General features: G+C 36.0%; 1 protein-coding gene across 3 annotated transcripts in view; it reads left to right on the forward strand.

Moving 5' to 3' along the window:
* The window catches only part of Dcc (DCC netrin 1 receptor), a 1,097,715-nt gene that overhangs the window by 893,562 nt on the left and 183,256 nt on the right, over positions 1 to 20,897 (forward strand). For all 3 annotated transcript variants that reach the window (XM_046419457.2, XM_058571333.1, XM_058571334.1), the window contains exons 13-14: positions 2,175 to 2,316; positions 10,727 to 10,837. In XM_046419457.2, coding sequence (XP_046275413.1) covers positions 2,175 to 2,316; positions 10,727 to 10,837 — 253 coding nt within the window. The remainder of the gene's footprint in view (positions 1 to 2,174; positions 2,317 to 10,726; positions 10,838 to 20,897) is intronic.

Genomic DNA, 20,897 nt, shown 5'->3' on the forward strand with positions numbered 1-20,897 from the left:
ACACACAAAGTTTGGAGAGACAGAGTTCAGTTGATTACAGTCTATTTTGACATTTGTATTTAGCATTATAACAAACATAAAATCAATATGCTGAAGACTTCCATCATCTCCAAAAGTCTCCTTATACCCAATTCAGTCTCATCAACCTCACAGTCACACAGTGCAATGATCATAGGCAAATACTCTTCTATTTTCTATTAGTATAAGTTAAGTTTGCCTGTGCTAAAACTTTGTATGAATGGAATTATACAGTCTATACTCATTTAAGTCTAGTGTCGCATCATATCAGACTTTATATCATATTGAAATTTTCTTCCTTGTCCTCCTGAGAATTTCATACTTATCTCTCTATTCTGGACTCCTATTTCTTTCTCTTGGCTTTTGGACTTTCTCTTTCTTCCCAGAGTGAGAAACTCTAGGAAAGTTTGCACTCTACATCTCCTAGGGTGTATCCTTCATCCTCTTCTTGATAAAGGGAGCACGTGGAAGGATGTCTTTATTCTATCTGGAATTTCCATACACTATGCTTAAACAAGCATATGTCATTGCTCTGGACATGTGCTATTTATTTGAGTAGACAGAATTCTAGATTGAAATATGTTGATTAGAATTTTATTTAAGTATGTCCCATTGTTATCAAACTTCACATGTTCTGATTGAGAAACCTGAGGACGTTATTTCTCTTGATCATATTTTATGTGACTTGTTATTTTTCCCTCCACTCTGAATCTCCACCCTAGTGATGTGCTTTTACATGATTATTTTTCATTAATTATGTAAAATATTCCACAATTCCTTTAAGACTAAAGTCTCCAAATCTTCCAGTTCTGCAAGATTTTTATTGAGAAGAAGGTTAATAATTATTATTATATTTTGCTAATTATATCTTTTATTTTTCCTTGATTTTTTTCTATTCAGTTGGGTATTGGAATTATAGACTAAACATCTAATACCTTTTGTCTCCAATTTCCTATGATTGTATTTATTCCTCAGTGAATTTTAGGAGACTTCTTTGAATTTATGTTGTGATTTACCTATTGAATATTTAATTTGTATAATCAAATTGTATTTGTCATACTTTTAAAATATTTTAATACCTCTACATTTGTCTCCTTTCATGGATACCTGTTTCATTTTAGATCACAAGGGTATTTGTTGCCTTTTTCCTCCTATTACATGTATTATCATTGTTTCTTTGAGGTCGCATTACCTTTGAGGGTATTACTTTTCATCTACCTTTTATGCTAAAGGTTTTCTTTGAAACCTAGTAGTCTTAAATTGTCAACTGACATTAAAATGAAATACTGAAAAGATGATTACAAAGTGTAAATTCTAGTGTCTGGTGGGCTTGTTAAGTGGCGGCCCCCTTATTGGGAGGTTGTTCAGGGATCCTGTTCTCTAGGATAAAGTTATTAATTTTCTCTAGAAAAGGATTACTTGACATTCTCTCTGGGAAGCATACACCTGCTTGTTATTTCTCTGGGTAGCAGAAGAAGGAAGAGGACATGGAAATCTCACATCTCCTTTCTAGTAGCCCTTGCCTACATCCAGTTCTCTTCTGTGCCTGATATCTGAATCTGTGTCTTTGTGTTCAGTATCTATAGAGGGTAAATCTTCCAAATGCTGCAAAATCAACGTGGGTTAAAGAACTAATTTACTGAGCATGCACAGGAACCTGGAGTTTACCTGATCCTTAGGAATTTTTTGTTTATCCTCTCAGTTACTTAGGAAGCAATAATTCCCAGAATTCCCTGAATATTTTCATAAAAAATTGCCTTGCTTTTCAGGAATATCTCTAAAGAAAGGATCTAGGTTTCAGTTTTCTTCTTTGACTCAGTCTCCACACTTCTCTCAAATATGCACCTTCCAAATACATTCTAATTTTCTTTTTATGGTTTAGAACATGTGAAATATTTTGCTATCATTTCAGTAGTGCTTACAAAGAAGAGGTGGTTATGCATGAATCAATAAAATGGATTATGTGCATTTTTATTAAAATAAGACAACTATGGATACTGTCAGATTGTAGAAATGGATGCAATTTGGTCCTAGGTGATAATCCCTCTCCTCATGCCTCTCTATTTTATTTACACTTGTGTCCGGGTCACTTCTTTGACCCTCTCCTGTTGTCCCTTTTTCCTCCAATGTTTTAATTTACATTTATTATTTTACAGAGTATCAAAGTAAGCTGGCTTCCTCCTCCATCAGGAACACAGAATGGATTTATTACTGGCTATAAAATTCGACACAGAAAGACAACCCGCAGGGGTGAGATGGAAACACTGGAGCCAAACAATCTCTGGTACCTGTTCACAGGTCAGTGTTCACACAGTGCGGTCTGGCAAGGTTTAGATGAATTAAATGCTTTAGGAATAAAATATATTCTCACTTCAAAGGAACATTGATTTTTTTTTTCCTGGCAGGTGACATTTATTGGCCGGAACAGGAATAACCTTTATATTTTTAACTTCATATTCGCTATAATGCTTTTCCTTATGTATTTTGCATCTGGATCATCATCTTAATACATCTATTGTAGAATTTCTATCTATATTACCTTTTCAGCATTGAGATTCAACAACTCCTATTATCTAATGAATGTTAACTTTTGAACTAATATCTTTTAAAAGTTTTCTAATATAATGGCTCCAGGTTTAAGTCATTTTGGTCCCCCTCTCCCAACCACCAGGGGTGAGGATAGGGAGGAAGATGGTAGATTGGGATATAAAAGGAAAAATAATTATCTAATTTCCATGAATATATAAGTAATTTTACCTTTAAACAATATTGGTAGAATTCATAGTGGGTCAAGTTTCTTTATGAAAACTAGTTCCAATTTTCACCAAGAGAATTTCCCACCACCTTAGGTGTATGTTTGGTTTTTTTATGTTTATATATGTAAAATTTTAACATAATGGTGAGAATGCATACAAGGTATGTCATCAAAAATCACATTACCTGTTTTAATTCTGGAAAGAATCTCCTAGGCAGATATGGTTGAATCTAAGAGTAAGTTCTTTGAAATGCTTTTACAAAGCCAGTCTCCTATGTTTTGTTTCTTTTCTCCTTATTAAATAATGGGAAGATGATAAAAATCATTGAATAGGATTCTTAGCACAACATGTAGTTTATGTGGAGAGAAATGGCCAAAACTGAAATATCTTGTTAAAAAATATTGTAGTATAATTCCTAAGATATAAGAGACTCGACTAGAAGAGACCCCAAGAATATTCTAATTCAAGTGTCTTTGTTTACAGATATAGAAGTTTGAAGTCCTAAAAGTTGTGATTGTTGACCCTCCTCAAATGAAAAACATTAGAAATATAGAATAAACTTATTTTTATAAAATAAAGGAAAGGCATTACAACAGAAAAACTAAGGATTGGATATTCAATTCACAGAACTAAAAATAACTAATAAATGTGGTAAAATGTTCACTCTCATAGGTGAAAAGAGAAATTCAAGTTAAAAATGAATTAGCATTTTCCTTGTCTAAAAACATACCTGGAAAGCATTTGAGCAACATGAGCTCTGGTATACTGTTTTGGGGATGGAACATTTCTAGAATCTTCCTGGAAAGCAATGTATTCACATGTATTACATATGGCTAGTTTTAAATGTGTATATATCTGTGTGCATATATTTTTTTTTCATAGAGATATTACCCATCTTTCCAACATCCAGGCTTATCCTAGGGAATGATTGTACTAATTGTTTTGCAAAATTTTAAAGTAAAAACATGTCATTGCAGTATTATTTTCATAGAAAACAATTTTTTAAAATATACTTTATGCAGTTACCTAAAAATACTCTGACACAATCTTTATGAAATATACATATATTGAGAATGATGCAGTATACAAATATTAAATTGCATATTGAATACTTAAAACATATCATTAAGTGAATAACTCAGTCTTGAAATGGTTTCAGTGCAGAAGTCCAATTTATAATAAGAATATGCATTCATGTTCATATTTAGAATACATATGTGCTAAAATATTAATTTCCAGGGTTGCTTAATTTTGTAACAATAAACTATGTAACTGCATATGTAAAGGAAAAAAACAAATAAAACATCAAGACTATAGTTGTATTTTACAACTTTTAGTCGCCACAATTGAGAACTCCTTCCCACTAATGCTGACTCCCTAACAGCTGAATAAGTGAGAAGGAAGCATTCTAAAATAGATGAAGAGTAGTAGTAGTCTTTGGCCAACAGAATTTGTTGGTTTGAGTTGTTTAGTATTTATGAGTTATTTTGACAAATAGAATTAAACACATTGAGATCAGTATTATAAAATTAAGACTCTGACCTTCTATGTACATAAAACATCAGTACTTTTCCTCTACAGAAGGTAAAATCATTTAAAGAAAGATTGATAGGCATTAGCTTTTTCACTGCTAAAGAACCTGTATTCACCTTTGAGCTGCCATAAGAAATTGCTAAAAACTTGGTGGCTTAAAACAATGGAAATTTATTGCCACAGTTCAGGAGCCTGGATTTCTGAAATCAATGTGTTGGCAGAGCTGCTTCCTTCCAAAGCTCCAAGAAAGAATCCCTACTACTTGCCAACAGATCTTGGGAGTTCTTGGTTTGTGGGTGAATTCTCCCATCTCTGCCTCCTCCTTGTATCACCTTCCGGTCTGTGCATGTCCTTTCCTCTCCTCTTTGATTGAGGACAACAACCATTGAATTTAAGCCCCATTCTAACTCCAGAAAGATTTTATCTTGAGCTCCTTAGCTAATTGTATCTGCAAGATCATATTTTCAAGTGAGGTCACATGCTACTATTTCAGTTACACATGAATTTTGGGAGGACATTATTCAACTCTTATAGATACTTTATTGTTTTTCCTCTTAAGGACAATCATTTTCAATTGTAAACTCTAATAAATGTTACTCATTCAAAAATAAATAATTCAGTTTTACATTTGGATTCATCTAAAATATGAATTTCAAATCATCACAGGGTAACCCATCACTACCCTAGTTTATTATCATTCCAGCCAAAGACTGAATTAGAAAGAATTAGGATGGATTAGGTTATTTTTGTGTATAGGTCACAAATACCCATTCCCATCTTTATAGATTTGTGGAAATCTGGAATTTAACCTTGAAGCTTTATTCATCTTGTTCTTCATTTCAAGAGTTATAAAAATGCATTTAGGAATGAAAATATAATCTGAACAGTAATATTATAACTGCTCATGATATTTATTGCAAAAATGTCACAAGTACTCCTTTTTAATTTGAATCAAAGCAATAAAAAGTTGGTGAATACTGTCATACTCTTAAAAATTTTAAAACAAGCTTTGTAAATTTTATTTCTTCTCCTCTACCTTGTAACTTGGCTTCAGAAATACCTGTAACATTCCTAGACATTTGGGGAATATTTCCAAAAGCATTAAGATGCAAAAAGTACTATACTCTGTAAGATTGGCTGTGGTTTAGACTTGTCCCCAGGACATATCTAGTAACGGATACACTTTGTAGTAAGTTGAAGTAATTGATTTTCCATATAAATCTGCAGCACTGTAAAATGTACAGGATTTGACCCCATGTTTTCAGTGCCTGTAAGATACATGGATATATTGATTTGGCTGTTAGAAAATTGGAAATGCCTGAATGATTCATTTGTATTTTATAAATATTCAGGTGTAGAGACTCAAACCTTTTTTTTTTAATCCTCTCTTTGTTAGACAGGTGTTTTTTGTTGTGCATGTTTTTTTGCTAAGATAATGAGACATCTGCAGTAACAAAGTAATTCAGGGTTCTAACAAGGATTTTAAATGGCTGCTATCAGTTTTATTGTAGGAACCCGTGTCAACTAAATTTTAAAGTGCTGTTTTTCTATTTTTGAGTGCTCTTCAGAAAAGGTTATTTGAGATTGAGTTTAAGAGAGTTCTGGTATTTCATGGCCAATATATAATAAGCATAATGGTAAACATGAATTGATAGTTTATAGACTGAAACATTGAAACAATAGCATAGCAATTTTATAACAAGGTTAACATTAGGGAAATTATATTATATGAATAATGTCTCATCATTTACCATATGATCTAAGAAATTGAAACAGAAGAATTACAGACCTTGGAATTTCTTATTAGGGACAGGAATGGGCAAAGATAATCTGTTTTCAACAACAGAAACTTTTACAACTAAGAAAAGCAGTGCTAGTGACAACACATGTGCTTTAGAATGAAGTTGAGATTGGAAGCATCTAGGAATCAAATGCACGCGCGCGCGCGCACACACACACACACACACACACACCCTCTGAGATTAACTTCAGGGTTGACAAGCACCACACTGTTCATCTCACCAAACCCCTTGCTTTACAGAAGAGGCCTGGAGAGTGACATTGCTAAAATCTGCAACTAGTTACAGCATAATCTCAATTAGATCATAGATGTTCTACCCCTCCATAGGTGTTCCTTGTCTATACCGTATTGTCATCTTTAGTTCATTTTACTGTGACTTGATCCTGTGCTATATTCCTCTATAAAAGATCACTGACATTAAATACAATATTAGCATATTTAACAGTAACAGCCATATCATTATTTACTGAATTTTGACAGCAGTCACTATTTTAAAAGTTTTACAAACGTTTTCAAATTTAATATTATTACTTTTTTAATTTATATATCTCCGTATTGTTGATTAAAAACTAGATACGTAGAAAGAGCTAGAAAGTTTTTCAAGGGCACACAATTAAGAAGTAGTGGAACAGAACATAGTGACTCATACCTATAATCCCAGTGTTTCAGGAGGCTGACGCAGGAGGATCATGAGTTCAAAGCCAGCCTCAGCAAAAGCAAGGCACTAAGCAACTCAGTGAAACCCTGTCTCTAGATAAAATACAAACATTTTGTATAGGCAGTGTACATGTTAGGGTATGAGAGTTAAGCAATAGTGCAAACATGCAGATACCTATTAAATAATAGGAGTTGAAGGTGACCTTTGCAGCTAGAGGAGCTGAGGAATTCTATAAAACATTAAATCAAAGCTTTCCCAACCAATTTGTTTAAAAAATATTATTTAATAAATTCCCATTGTCTTTACTTAGGAAATACATACAAGATAATAGCTTCTAGAAGTACACATACAAAAAAATCATTAATTATTCTGACTTTCCTTTATTCCACTTCTAATGAATGAATGAAACATTGAAAAAAGTTTTTGATATCAACCATCGGAGTTGAGTCTCCCCCAAATTGCTTGGTTATGGTCACTGCTGGTTTAACTCTTAAAGATACTTCATCTTAGCCAGGGGATATAGTTCAGCTGGTAGAATGCTTGCCTCATAAGCATAAGGGTTCAATCCTCAGTACAACAAAAACAACAAAAAGATATTTCATTTTCCTAACAGGATAACATGTTTTTTTTATCTTTATTCTTTTTATAAAGGGATATTGGGGTGTTAATGATCTCTTAAATTAATCCACTGCCAAAATAATAGGACCATCAAATCTATCCTGTCTGCTTACCCCTAACTTAATTCTGGAAATGATCTTCATGATTACAAATTCCTTGTATTCCTGAAGAGTGCCTTACATTCATTTTTGATGTCCCTTTTGGGTTCAGCCTAGACTGTTGGTCCTTTAAGGAGAGTAACTGTATCTATAGCATAGCAGGAATAAGGACAGAGACAGATTCTTCACCCAAGGGCAGAAGCTGCTGATTAAAACACCAGTACCCTTGCTTAATTTCTCTGTGCCTTATTATCCTCCTATCTATCTAAAATAGGGGTAATGTATTCTGTGCCAAAATCACAGCGTATTTGAAATCAAGTGAGAAAATAACTGACAAATCACTATACAAATTGTTAGATATATTTATATCTATTAAATTTGTAAATTGCTTTTATAAGCACTCTGTAGGCTGGCCTTGACACAAACAAGGTGGAAACATGTATTATTAGCTAATTACTTGCAATTGGAAATTGAAATTAAAGGAGCTTTGAGAGCCAGTCACTGAGGTGCATTCCTGTAATTCCAATAATTTTGGAGACTGAGGCAAGAGGATTACAAATTTGAGGCCAGCCTTAGCAATTTAGGAAGACTCTCAATTTAGCAAGACTATCTCAAAATTAAAAATCAAAAGAGGTGGGGATATATATCAGTGTTAATATACCCTTGGATTCAATCCCTTGTACAAAAGAAAGCATAAAAAAAGAAGGAAGAGCTGTGAGTACTCTAAAGCTTACCCAGCCAAGTATACCCCCTCACAACACTAAAGCAGGAACTTCTGAAACTTAAAATTCTAAAGGTAATTTCCAGTTAATTTCTGCTTCTGCCCACCATGGCATCCTGTGCTTAACTAGATAAAGAAAAGGGTCACAGTCTTAACTCTGCTAAGAAATAACTAATAACAATGGCACTGAGTTTATAATCCAAAAACTTGGGTGAATGTATCCTAACAGAGGAATTTTTTTTTAAACCACTGGGAAACTATGGTGTATCTGTATGTTTATTATGGTAAAGCAAATTTAGTACACTTTCTTACTTAAGAACTTTTCTTACAAGCAAAACTGTTGCCAATGAGTTCCTTCCTTGGTGAATTTCTTTTCCTAAAAGTATGCCTGCTGCATTTACAGCATCACGTTTTCAGATGCCCAGCGTTAGATCAATCATTTTACTAGACATTGTTTAAGATTTCCTTTAATAGAGGAATTCTATCTATACATTTAAACTTTTTTATAATTAACCTCATATTTCTAGGTGTTTATGATGAGAGAGATTCAATAACTCAGCTATATTCTAGAATAAAATGTAAAGCCAAAGCTATTTTAAAATAAAATATGATACTTCAAAGAAATTTGGCAGAATTTTCAGAGGGACCTGGACCACTGATGTTTATTGGGTGCTAAAACTTCATGGCAGAGGTGGCAGAGGTGACGTGAAGAGCTTTTCCACTGCATACATTTGGAAGGGATATTCTCTTTGCCACCTTGCTAATATTGAGCATGCTATTTTCACCTAATATTTCCTTTGTTAAGTATCACTGAACCCAATCATTTTTGGTGGATTTTTCAAGGATGATTTTGTATGTGTCTCTTTCATGCAACAGGTACTCTTGGAAAGTCTGTGGTTATACCATACAATAGATAAAAATAAGGACTACAACAGTACCAGTTACATTCTAATACATGGAGTTTCTGATCTACTTTATGTGATTAAAGTTCTTCAGAGAATAACATTTTGTATTATAAACATGTTTTTTGCATGTGAATTTATTGGATGATTTTCTCTAATAATACTATCCATTGGAGTTAACTGCACTTGACATTAACAAGTTCTTTCTATCCATCACTTAAAACATCATCTCCTACTAGTAGTGAGTTAGAATTCTTCTTAGTATTAAGTAATCATCTTCCTATACAAAGATCTACAAATTTGAAATTTAGTCTTGATGTAGTCATTATTTCCCAAATACTTCATTTCAATTATATACATTTCTAAATATCAAATATCTCTGCTTATTTCATATTAACGGGGGAAACAACAAAAACCAACTACATTTTTTAATCTTTATGGTTGTTTGAATCCTTGAGATTTAAGTTCTTAACAATTTAACTTGAGTTCTCATTGTCTCAAGAATGTCACATGGTCTTTCACTAAGTGGATTAATCCATTTTCTGCTACTATTACAGAAATATAATGACTGGATAGTTTATAAAATAGTGGTTTGTCTCATGGTTCTGGAGATAGGGAAGTCCTAGATCATGGCACCTATACCTGGGCAGGATCATCCCTTGGCAGAAGGTGGGAATACAGGAAAATGCACAAGCAGAAAAATATTGGGCTAAACTTATCCTTTTTATCAAGAACTCTCTCCTGCAACCACTAATTAATCCACTATGATGGCAGAGTGTTCATGGACTGATCACCTCTCGGAGGTCTCCTGGACACTGTTAGGATGGCAATTAAGTTTCATCATGAGTTTTGAAGGAGATATTCAATCATAGCAACAAGTATCATTAGTTTTACAATTATTTGTCATGTTAATAAGCTACATTGAAATTTAGGTAAGATGAAAGATCAAAAAATCACATCAAAAATTTACGCATTCCAGATTAATGGTCTACAGAATCTCTCTAGTCTACTTATATTCTCTAAAATAAGCCCTGATGCCATCATTATATGTAAAATAATGTGTCCAAATTATCATAGAGATTGACTTCCTTCCCCCTTAGTATGGATGCTGATATGAATCCAAGTTTACTCAAAAGATGGTTTCAAGAGATGAAAGTTCTTGTATTTTCTACTGAAGTGCAGTGGCTTTGGAATCATCTCTTTTGGCACCCCCAAAAAACATAATCACTGACATTGAATGAATGATGGAGACATACATTTTTAGATTGACTATTCTTGATTTATAAGCATGGCTGTTCTGAACAGTGACGAAAAATGAGTCTTGCTATTTTTGATTATTTCTTCATCATTCATATTTTATATTCTGCATCTGCCCTGAGGCTATTTTCATGATACATTTTTATAAACTGGAAAAAATACATGAGAATATATGAAAAATAATTTGATTTCTTGCTGTTATACTTCTTCTTTTTTAGTCAAAATAACAATAATTACCACAACAGTCACAAATAATGTAAACCATATCAACTATTTTTAAAATTTTGCTAAAACTTTGGAAACCCAGCTAGAAATACTTGTTTTTCAATAACTATTTTTGTTGTTGTTGGAAATATTTTCATAGGCCTGGAGAAGGGAAGTCAGTACAGTTTCCAAGTATCAGCCATGACGGTCAATGGCACTGGACCACCTTCCAACTGGCATACAGCGGAGACCCCAGAGAATGACCTAGATGGTAAGACTTTCCACCAATCATTCACACTCTGATTTTGGCATTCTTCTGGTGTTCGTTGTTCCCTGACTTGCATTAAAACTGAGACTTGAAGATAAGTGAGAATTAGGTATACAAAAGTGTGCATTAGAAATTGAAGATGAGGAGCACAGAATAAGATCAATGCAGCTTTCCCTTAGAAAAGTAATGAACTACAACTTGGGGGACATTTATTCAGATGCAAAACAAAACAAAGTCCAAAAAACAAATTTATAAATAGAGTCTTCATGCCATTAAGGGGTAGAATTTAATATGCATTAATTATAATCCTCAAAATAGATGACTTTTCCCCTAGTATAATCTGAAATGAGATATTTTCAGTTTATTTTACTTTAAGTAATTGACCAGAAACATTTTCTTCAGAAGAATTGCTCTGCTTTCTGACAGTAATCAGGAAATAAAATTATATTAGTTGCCTTGTCTTCCTTTTTCTTATCATGTGCCTGAAAAACATCAGGGTGTGTTTTTTAACTTGCTTATGATATCATCATATTTGACACTGACTTCTTGACAGAAAGGAAAACCAACTTAATTTGCATAATTGAGAGTTGTCTTGAGGCATTCATGAATGAGATATTAAGGTTCATATAAAATTCACATATCAATAAATAAAATATGAGTAGAAGGCTTAAAATTAGTAGATGAGAAATTGCTCCTGAAATTAAAAACATCATGTCTAGGTAAAATTTAAGAGAAATGAATAAAGGGAGAAATGGAAACAATTCTAAGTAACAAAATGTAAATGAACTATCTAGAATTTGAGGTAACAATTTATGCAAATGAGAGGTGCTTGAAAGAGAAGTAGGTTAAGATCAGTGTACTTAAGTCTAGGTGATTAAAACCAGGACCAAGAAAAATTTAGATTGAAAAAGAAAACATATATGTGTTAGAAATATCGTGACAAGATGACTGACTAAATACCAGATACTGAAATTATCTTATTTTTTTAATTTTTGGACCTGAAATTGTTCAAGTAAATATGGAGAATAAAGACTCTATGTCTCAGCTGGGCACAGTGATGCAGGCCTGTAATCCCAGAGGCTTGGGAGGCTGAGGCAAGAGGATAGGGAGTTGGACCCTATCAGTGAGACCCTGTGTCTAAATAAAATGCTGGGGATGTGGCTCAGTGGTTGAGTGCCCCTGAGTTCAATCCCTGGTGGAAGGAAGGAAGGAAGGAAGGAAGGAAGGAAGGAAGGAAGGAAGGAAGGAAGGAAGGAAGAAAGATTCATTCTATGCCCTATGGGGTGTGGTGGCACATACCTGTAACCCTGGAAAATCAGGAGGCTGAGGCAGGAGTATCACAAGTTTAAGGTCAACCTGGCCAATTTAGTGAGACCCAGGCTCAAAATAAAAAATAAGGACTGGGGATATAGTTCAGTAGTAGAGTGCTCCTGGGTTTAATCCCTAGGGGGACAGACACACACACACACACACACACACACACACACACAAATAATTTTTAAAAGATTCTATGCCCCTTCTTTTTTCCTCACTCTTTATTTTATTTTTTTATTCGTTGCTCAAAACAATACAATGATCTTGACATATGATACATTTGATTCAAATAGGGTATGAATTCTCATTTTTCCACGTGTACAGATTGCAGGATCACATTGGTTATACATCCATGTGTTATCTTCCTTTTTCTTTCTCATTCTTTTTCTTATTCTACTTCTTCCATTATCCTTTCTCAAGTTTTTCTGTCCCTTCTGGGACTCCTTTTTTGCGCTCTCCTCCATATTTCCTATCTTCTCTTTCTAAATAACACATTGTCATTCATGATTACAGATTTAGTTTTATTAAAGAAAAACTATGGTGGCTGTAAAACAATCAACAGATTCTGTCTTCACATTCACAGTCGTAATGATCATTGCCATATGATACCATATTAATTCAAAGAATATTTATAGAAAAGTTACCAGGCAATGTGCTTAACTTGAAGGATACAGTAAGAAATTGAAAAGACATTTTTCTTCTCTCATGGAGCTTAGAGTGTAACAAAGACAGACATTTTAGTAAAATCATAGGAAATTGCCATTGTTATGGTTTAAAACTGGTTGGGTGTTTATACTATCTTATGCTTGAACATAGATTGGATGGATCAATGGATTGATGGATGGGCAGATGGATAGACAGATGGATAGATGCATAACTATATAGGTATCTAGACAGACAAGTGAATGGATGGATGGATGGACAGATAGATATAGAGAAAAAAGTATAAAGAGGAAAGTGAACGAGCAGACATATAGAAGACTTTCATTAAAACTAAGACTTAAACATAAGTGAGATTTAGCTATGCAAAAGTGTGCATTAGAAATTGAGGATGAGGAGCACAGAATAAGATTAATGCAAGTTTGCAGTCAAAAGAGATAATGGATCTTAGGAAACTGCAAAAAAAAATCATCAAGGCAGAAACAGAAAAATGGCATATGATGAGGTTTGTAAGACAGGAAGGTTCTAAATCTGGCAATAGCAAATTAAAGATTTTAAACATTGTCTTAAGTATGCTTTGAAAGCATAACTAGTTTGTACTACACAAGTCATTAATTTTTTTAAATATAGCAATTTAATTAAGATTGCATTTTGGAGAGATTACTGTGAGGCCTAAAGATATACTAGAAGTAGGGAAACATGAGCAACCCAATCAGAACAACCCTACGGGTAATAAGGGAGTTGCAGAAAAATAACTTGAGGCTTAGAGAGGTTAACTTGTCTTAGGTTACATAATTGACCCAAAGTCTCACTTCACCAAGTTCACATCCTTCACTAATAGGTTAGGGAATATTCATCTGTGCTTTTGTTTCTTCAAAGTATTTCTTGTTGAAAATCTGTATGTGTCAGGCATTATTTCAAGTTCTAGGGGGAAAGTCAATAAATAAAGTTGTTATTCTCAGAGTGTACACATCTTATTGATACAGAGATAGGTAGTGGTAAATATATCTAAAGAAAAGTAAAGTTTGTAGAAGCAATAGAAATGATTAGGGAGTAGTGTTCATTTGCTAGATTGAAAGATCTCTCTGATTAGAAAAATTACAGCCTAGGCATTAAGAAAGTGGCAGTGATGGGGTAGCAGCCATGCTAATAGGTCAGTCAAGAGTCTTCTGGCCAGAAGAAACAACAAGAACAGATGCTCTGAGTCTGGAGCCCCACTGATACTTGAGGTATGGCAAGGAGACCAATGAAATCAGACCTAAAATCATGAGAGGTGCTCTGTCTTATACAACAAGCTACACATGTACTTCATTTTTCTTCTCACTTGAGAAATAATGTTTGAGTTTTATATAGTTGTGTTTTATCCTCTCATCTACCCTTATGGAGCATATTATTATTGGTTTTACATTAAAAAGAGGAACTTAAGCTAAGGAAATTTCACTAACTTGATCAACTGAAGCTGGTCCTGCTGACTCAGCTCTGTGAATTGGGATTCCGTGCAGTGTAAAAGCAAAGTCTCTGCTGATCCCTTACAACTGACCTGGTGTATAGCGACAGTGATCTAAAGCAAGAGATCCTAAAGAATGAGGTCACATCATTTACCCAAACCTGGAGAGCTGTATCTCTTACTGGAAGGAGTGAAAATAAATGGAGCTGAGGTGCTGAAGGTCCTATAAAATATCCAGAATGAATGGGACTCAGCACTTGAGTTATGTGCTCTTTCTCCTGACTCTGCGTCACAGTCTAAGTAGAACCAAAATATAAAACCTCAGCTTCTTAAAGGGTCCCTCACAACTTCCCTTTAACACCAGCTTTTTCATGTCTGTGCATTCTGTGTATCATGCAGTTCCTACGCCTGCTTTAATCAACAGTCTCTTAGTAGGACTGAGGCGTAAGGTAGTGATGAACGGTTCTTTGGATCTATTTGAACTTTCCCATGCTCTTGCTTTATGATCGTCTCCCTTGTACATGCCACACTCCTCCTTTTTCCTTATTTGAATATTGATGCAGTTATCATGAAATCCAGTTAAGAACTTGAAGAATGCTGACTTGTGGGGAGTTCCAACATGAAAAAGATGAGAAGAGCTCTAGAGAAGCATAGACAGCTCTTTGCTGCAGTGACAGAAACAGACTTGGTAGGAACAAGTAGTACTTGAGCATTCTGTCCAGGAGGGTGTCATGGAGGAGCGTCTGATAGCAGACAGACATTCTTTGAAACAAATGCCTTTAGCAATATTCTTTCTGCCACTACTGGTTTTGTATGCAACCTTCCTTATCCAATTATTACTCCTTTACCCGCTGATTATCTCAACACATTTCAAATATTGCCTCTCTTCATTATCTTCACTTGGATGAAAATTGCTAAGACAATTCCCACATACACATTAACAATCTGAAGATAGAGGGTAAATAAAAACAGGAAGCTAGTGGAGTTGATACTTCTTGCAAATGATACCATTAGAAATGAAGATTTGAGATTGTTCCTGCTCAAACATAAAGGAAATTAACAGCCCTTTCAAAACATGTAACTATGAAAGTGAGGAATGTAATTGTTTAACTTGCTTTGTAAAGCAGTGTTTCACTTGCTACAAGAAATTAGTAGCGATGGTCCTAAAGCCTTCTCGATTTATTGACTGATGATTGCATTCCACAAAGATACTTTCCTAAAATGACTTTGATGCCCTTCCTTTCTTCTGGTTTTCTTTGAAATTCAAATATCAAAAAGTAAAACTCTTGAGCTGGGGATGTAGCTCAGTGGGAGAGTGCTTACCTAGCATGAGAAAGAACCTGGGTTCAATTCTCAGCACCACAAAAAGTTTTAATTTCCTTTTTTAATTTTAAAATGTTTTAAAAAACATGTAGGAATTAATCTATGGGTTCATGAACAATCACAGTAGTAGTCACTCTTAGCTCCAAAAGAATATTCAGACTGAGTATGTGTATGTATATGTGTGTATGTGTGCATGTGTGTGAGAAAGAGAGACGCTTTGTTAAAAATTATTTAATTATTCATTTAATTTTAACTTATTCACATAAATATCTAAATATTGAATAACATATAAATGATCTCCACCAAAGTCTTCATAGCTAATGTTTGGAAGCTTTGAATTCTAATGGTTTCAAAATCAGAAACTTCCAAAATAACCGGGGGGTGACAAGCAACTTGTGAAGGTTGATACAGCGGGAGCTGCTTTATTGTAGGACAGCAGAGGTATTTATACCTAACTCCTTATACACAGCTTGTTTCAATTAACATCATTTAGATACATCAATTATTCATTAAGGAATCCTCATCATCTTAATAATTACACACAGCTTAACTTAATTAACATCATCTAGATACAGCAGTCAGTCATTAAGGAATCTCCATCATCTTAATGGCTCGCTGGCGTTACTTCTCAAACCACTCCTCCTGGCAAAGTGCCAGGCACCATCTTGACTTGTCTGTGGCCCTCAACAACATGGAATTGCTTTGATTTCCTTTAATGGATAAGGAGGATGGATTCGTTTTGAAATCAATGTGAAATTGTGGTGGTGGGGTGGTGATGCTCAGAGGTTGTTTTAATGAAGAAGAAATCTGTGTTGAGGAAAACTGCAAGAATAGCTCTCCCTGCTGACCTCTGAGTGTGTCTACTCATAATTCTGTAACTCTGAGTCCTGAGAGCCACCCAAAAAAGGTAGCACTATTTACAGATGCTAAAGGCACCCCACCTTGCCCCTTCTTTGACTTTAGTTGTTCCATTTGCCTTCTCTGCTTGGTGTAAGCATGCAAAAATGAACAGTAACATGGAGAAATACACCAATTCCTTATGGATGGCCCTTTGAATTGGCATGTTTTGTTAAAGTAATTATAAAACCAAACTAAACTGTTTGTTCAAGGTTCCCTGGAAAGTGCATTGCTATTACTGACAGCTGTGAAGTTTTAAAGTACTTATTTTGTGCCTCAAATTTTCAGCTTAAGAAAAATACAAGATCATTAGATTTCCCCGAGGTCTAATATAAAATTCTTGCATAAGGAAATAGAGAATTTGTGATAAAGTTCAATAAAGGTATCCTCTAGGAAATTGAGCCTGGGGATGGGTTTGTATTGCCCCCCCCCCTTTTTTTTTTCATTATTAAGTGAACAGGTGGAAATTGGTTATACACCATCAAGAACAAAGTGATTTAAAGTAAACCTCTACCCTAAACTGGAGTAGCTAGGCTAGCAAGTTCTGTATGCAAAGACTTCTGAAAGTGCAACAATGACACAGCAAACACTTGTGAAGGTAGGAGAGAAAGGTAACTAGCTAGGCTATCCTGACCCACTAATATGGAGATGGAGGTCACTCCATATGCATCTCCCTGGAGAAGTGAAGCACAACGGCACTCCTGGCATGAAGCATGCTACTCAGAACAGGGATCTGCGAAGCACACATGGAAGCTTATTTTCAGAATAATGATAAAATCTAAGTTGATGAGACCACCCAGAAAGAAGGAATACTGCATATCCAAACTTCCATATTTACTTAAAAATAGTCTCCAAAAATGAATAATTTTAAGCAGAAGAGTGAGAACTCAGCAGAATATAAATTTGGGGCTAATAATTGAAAGAAAAAAGAAAACCAAAGGACTTAAGTATATAAGAGTTATATACTGGAGTAACTTCCTCTCCACGTTCAAATGCTAATCTCAGAACATGTCCCCCTCTGAACGTGTTACCTTACCTGGCAAAAGAGACTTTGGAGATGCAACTGAGTTACTGGTCTCTAGATGGGGAGATTATCCTGGATGGTTTAGACAGACCCAGTGTAATCACAAGTGTCCTGAGATGAGGAAGGCAGAAGGTACTGGTGTCAGAAAGAGACATGACAACAAAGACAAGTTGGGGTGATGCAGGGGGGGGCAGCTTGTAGAAACTTGAGAAGTCAAGGAAAGCTCTAGGGAGAGCTCCAACAAGGAGTGCAACCTGGATGAAACCTGCATTTCAGCGCCCTGTGGCCGAACTTCTAACCTCCAGAAATGTAAAATAATAAATGTGTGTAGTCTTAAGCCTTAGGTTTATGGTAATTTAAGCCACTAAGTGTAGCAGCAATAGAGAAAGTAGTGCAGTTACCTGCAAAACAGCAATTTAATGTTGTTCAAGTCATTGGCAAAGATAAATATGCTTGTACCAAATGTTTGCATAACATAAGGTAAACTGGCGGGTTTGTGATTTATTTTACTTTTATATTAGCATCATTTTGAAGCCAAAAGGTATAAAAGAAGACACCCTAGATATGAAACAGAAAAATAGGTCAAAAAAAGAGAGGAAATAAAGAGGCTTAAAAATCTGGAATTCCACATAATCTGAATATTTAAAAGAAGTTGAACAAAAATCAAAGATAATCAGCATATTCTATTATACTGGTATTTACCTAATTGATACCTAAAATAAATAAATAAATAAAAACATCTATTTTCTGAGTTGATAGAAAGTAAACATATTGAAATTTCATATTCATTAAGTATTACTTTTTTTAATAATATAAAATCTATATGTTTAATCAATGTATCTTTACAATTAACACTTCAAGATAAATTGATCATGTAATCTAATAGGAAGGATCTATTTCAAAATTATAACAATGCCTGAGTGGTATAACTGATTCTTTTTTTTTAAATGTAAATTTTTAATTTATATATATTTATTTGTATATTTATTTATTTTTATTTATTTTTATATGATAGCAGAATACATTATGATTCTTATTACATGTATAGAGCACAATTTTTCATATCTCTGGTTGTATACATAGTATATTCACACTAATTCGTGTCTTCATACATTTACTTTTGAACATTAAGTATTACTTTTTAAAAAAATCTTCCAAATAAATATTTTCTAAATCATTGGAGAAAATTTTAAAAAACACAACTCTGTATAGCAAACTGCAGTAAATAAAAACAACTGGAAAGGAAAAACTAAAATGCACCTAAATGAGAGACATTCTAAAATTGAACAAAACTGAATTTACTTATTTTTAAAAGAAACTTTAAGGTCTTGTTCAAAACAAAATTACCAATGTAATTTTTAATACATTTTTAGTTGTTCGTGGGCCTTTATTTTATTCATTTACTTCTTTGTGGTGCTGAGAATAGAACCCAGTACCTCAGTCATACTAGGAAAGTACTCTCCCACTGAGCCACAACTCCAGCCCATCAATATAATTTTAAGGAAAAGAGAAAACATTATTAGGCAAGTGAAATTAGGCAAAGAAAATTTCAGATTAATAAAGTGACTAATGAATAATAAAAATACATACATAAATACATGCATACAAAAATGAAATGGATGAATAGGTGATATTGATGATACTATGTAATAAAGATGCAAGTAATGAAGTATCAAATGTCAAAAATGTAGCACTTCAACAGTAGAAAATATGTAAATAAGATAGTTTACCAAAAACAATCCAACAGGACAAGATTAATTTGAGAATAAATCCTTTGAATGCTTAGAACAAAATAAAAATATGAACATGAAAAATTATAGCCATTGAGTTATGTCATTAAAATAAAAAGTACTCAGTGTGTTTTATAGCACACTAAACATAGTTGAAGACAAAATATAATAAACACAAAGATAGGTCCAAAGAAATGGTGCAGATCACAGCAAAGAATGACACAGGAATGTGGGGGAAAGGAGATATTAGAAGACAAAGGCATAACACAAAAATATTTAATATGCATTATTCATAATTCCAAAAGAAAGCAGAGAACTGAGGAGAGAGGGTTTCTGAAGAGATGAGCAGTGCCCCCACCCCCCACGCCTGCCAGGTAGGTGGAACTGTGACCACGGACAGAAAAGGCCCAGTGGCCCGCGGTGGGACAGAGCTTCCAATCACTCCTGCAAGGTAGGCGGGCCTGCGACCCACCGGCAGAAGAGGAGCAGCGGCCTGCTGAGAGGCTGAGCCGCCCCCTCCCCCTGCGCCGGCAAAGTAGAGGGAACTATGACCACGCACAGAGCAGGCCCAGCGGCCTGCTGAGGGGCAGAGCCGCCCCACACCCCCCGCGCCTGCCAGGTAGGGGAACTGTGACCACCAACAGAAAAGGCCCAGTGGCCCGCGGCGGGACAGAGCTTCCAATCACTCCTGCAAGGTAGGCAGGCCTGCGACCCACCGGCAGAAGAGGAGCAGCGGCCTGCTGAGAGGCAGAGCCGCCCCCTCCCCCTGCACCGGCAAGGTAGGGGGAACTGTGACCACGCACAGAGCAGGCCCAGCGGCCTGCTGGGGGGCAGAGCCGCCCCCCACCCCCGCGCCTGCCAGGTAGGTGGAACTGTGACCACGGACAGAAAAGGCCCAGTGGCCCGCGGCGGGACAGAGCTTCCAATCACTCCTGCAAGGTAGGCGGGCCTGCGACCCACTGGCAGAAGAGGAGCAGCGGCCTGCTGAGAGGCTGAGCCGCCCCCTCCCCCTGCGCCGGCAAAGTAGAGGGAACTGTGACCACGCACAGAGCAGGCCCAGCGGCCTGCTGAGGGGCAGAGCCGCCCCCCACCCCCCGCGCCTCCCAGGTAGGTGGAACAGTGACCACCGACAGAAAAGGCCCAGTGGCCCGTGGCGGGACAGAGCTTCCAATCACTCCTGCAAGGTAGGCGAGCCTGTGACCCACCGGCAGAAGAGGAGCAGCGGCCTGCTGAGAGGCAGAGCCGCCCCCTCCCCCCCGCGCCTGCAAGGTAGAGGGAACTGTGACCACCATCAGAACAGGCCAGACCTGCAACCGAGAGACAGAACAGGCCCAGTGGCCTGAGGAAGGGTAGAGCCGCCCCCCCCCGCGCCTGCAAAGTAGGCGGACCTGCGACCCACTGGCAGTATAACCCCAGAGGCCTGCAGAGGGGCAGTGCCGCTGCCTGCGCCTGCAAAGTAGACAGAACTGTGACCACCGACAGAACAAGCCTAGTGGCCCGCAGAGGGACAGAGCCGCCGCCCGCGCCTGCGAGGGAGACTTTGCAACTATACAAGACCAATATAAATATATAGGGGGAAAATTCAATAACACAACAGTTTCACCAAGTAGAAAGGAACGCGAACAGTATGAACAGACAAGGAAAGAAAGGACCACAAGCATTGCAGGT

Source organism: Marmota monax, unplaced genomic scaffold (assembly GCF_021218885.2).
Source record: "Marmota monax isolate L192 unplaced genomic scaffold, Marmota_monax_Labrador192_F-V1.1 WCK01_AAM20220418_F8-fsc00088, whole genome shotgun sequence".
NCBI lineage: Eukaryota > Metazoa > Chordata > Mammalia > Rodentia > Sciuridae > Marmota > Marmota monax.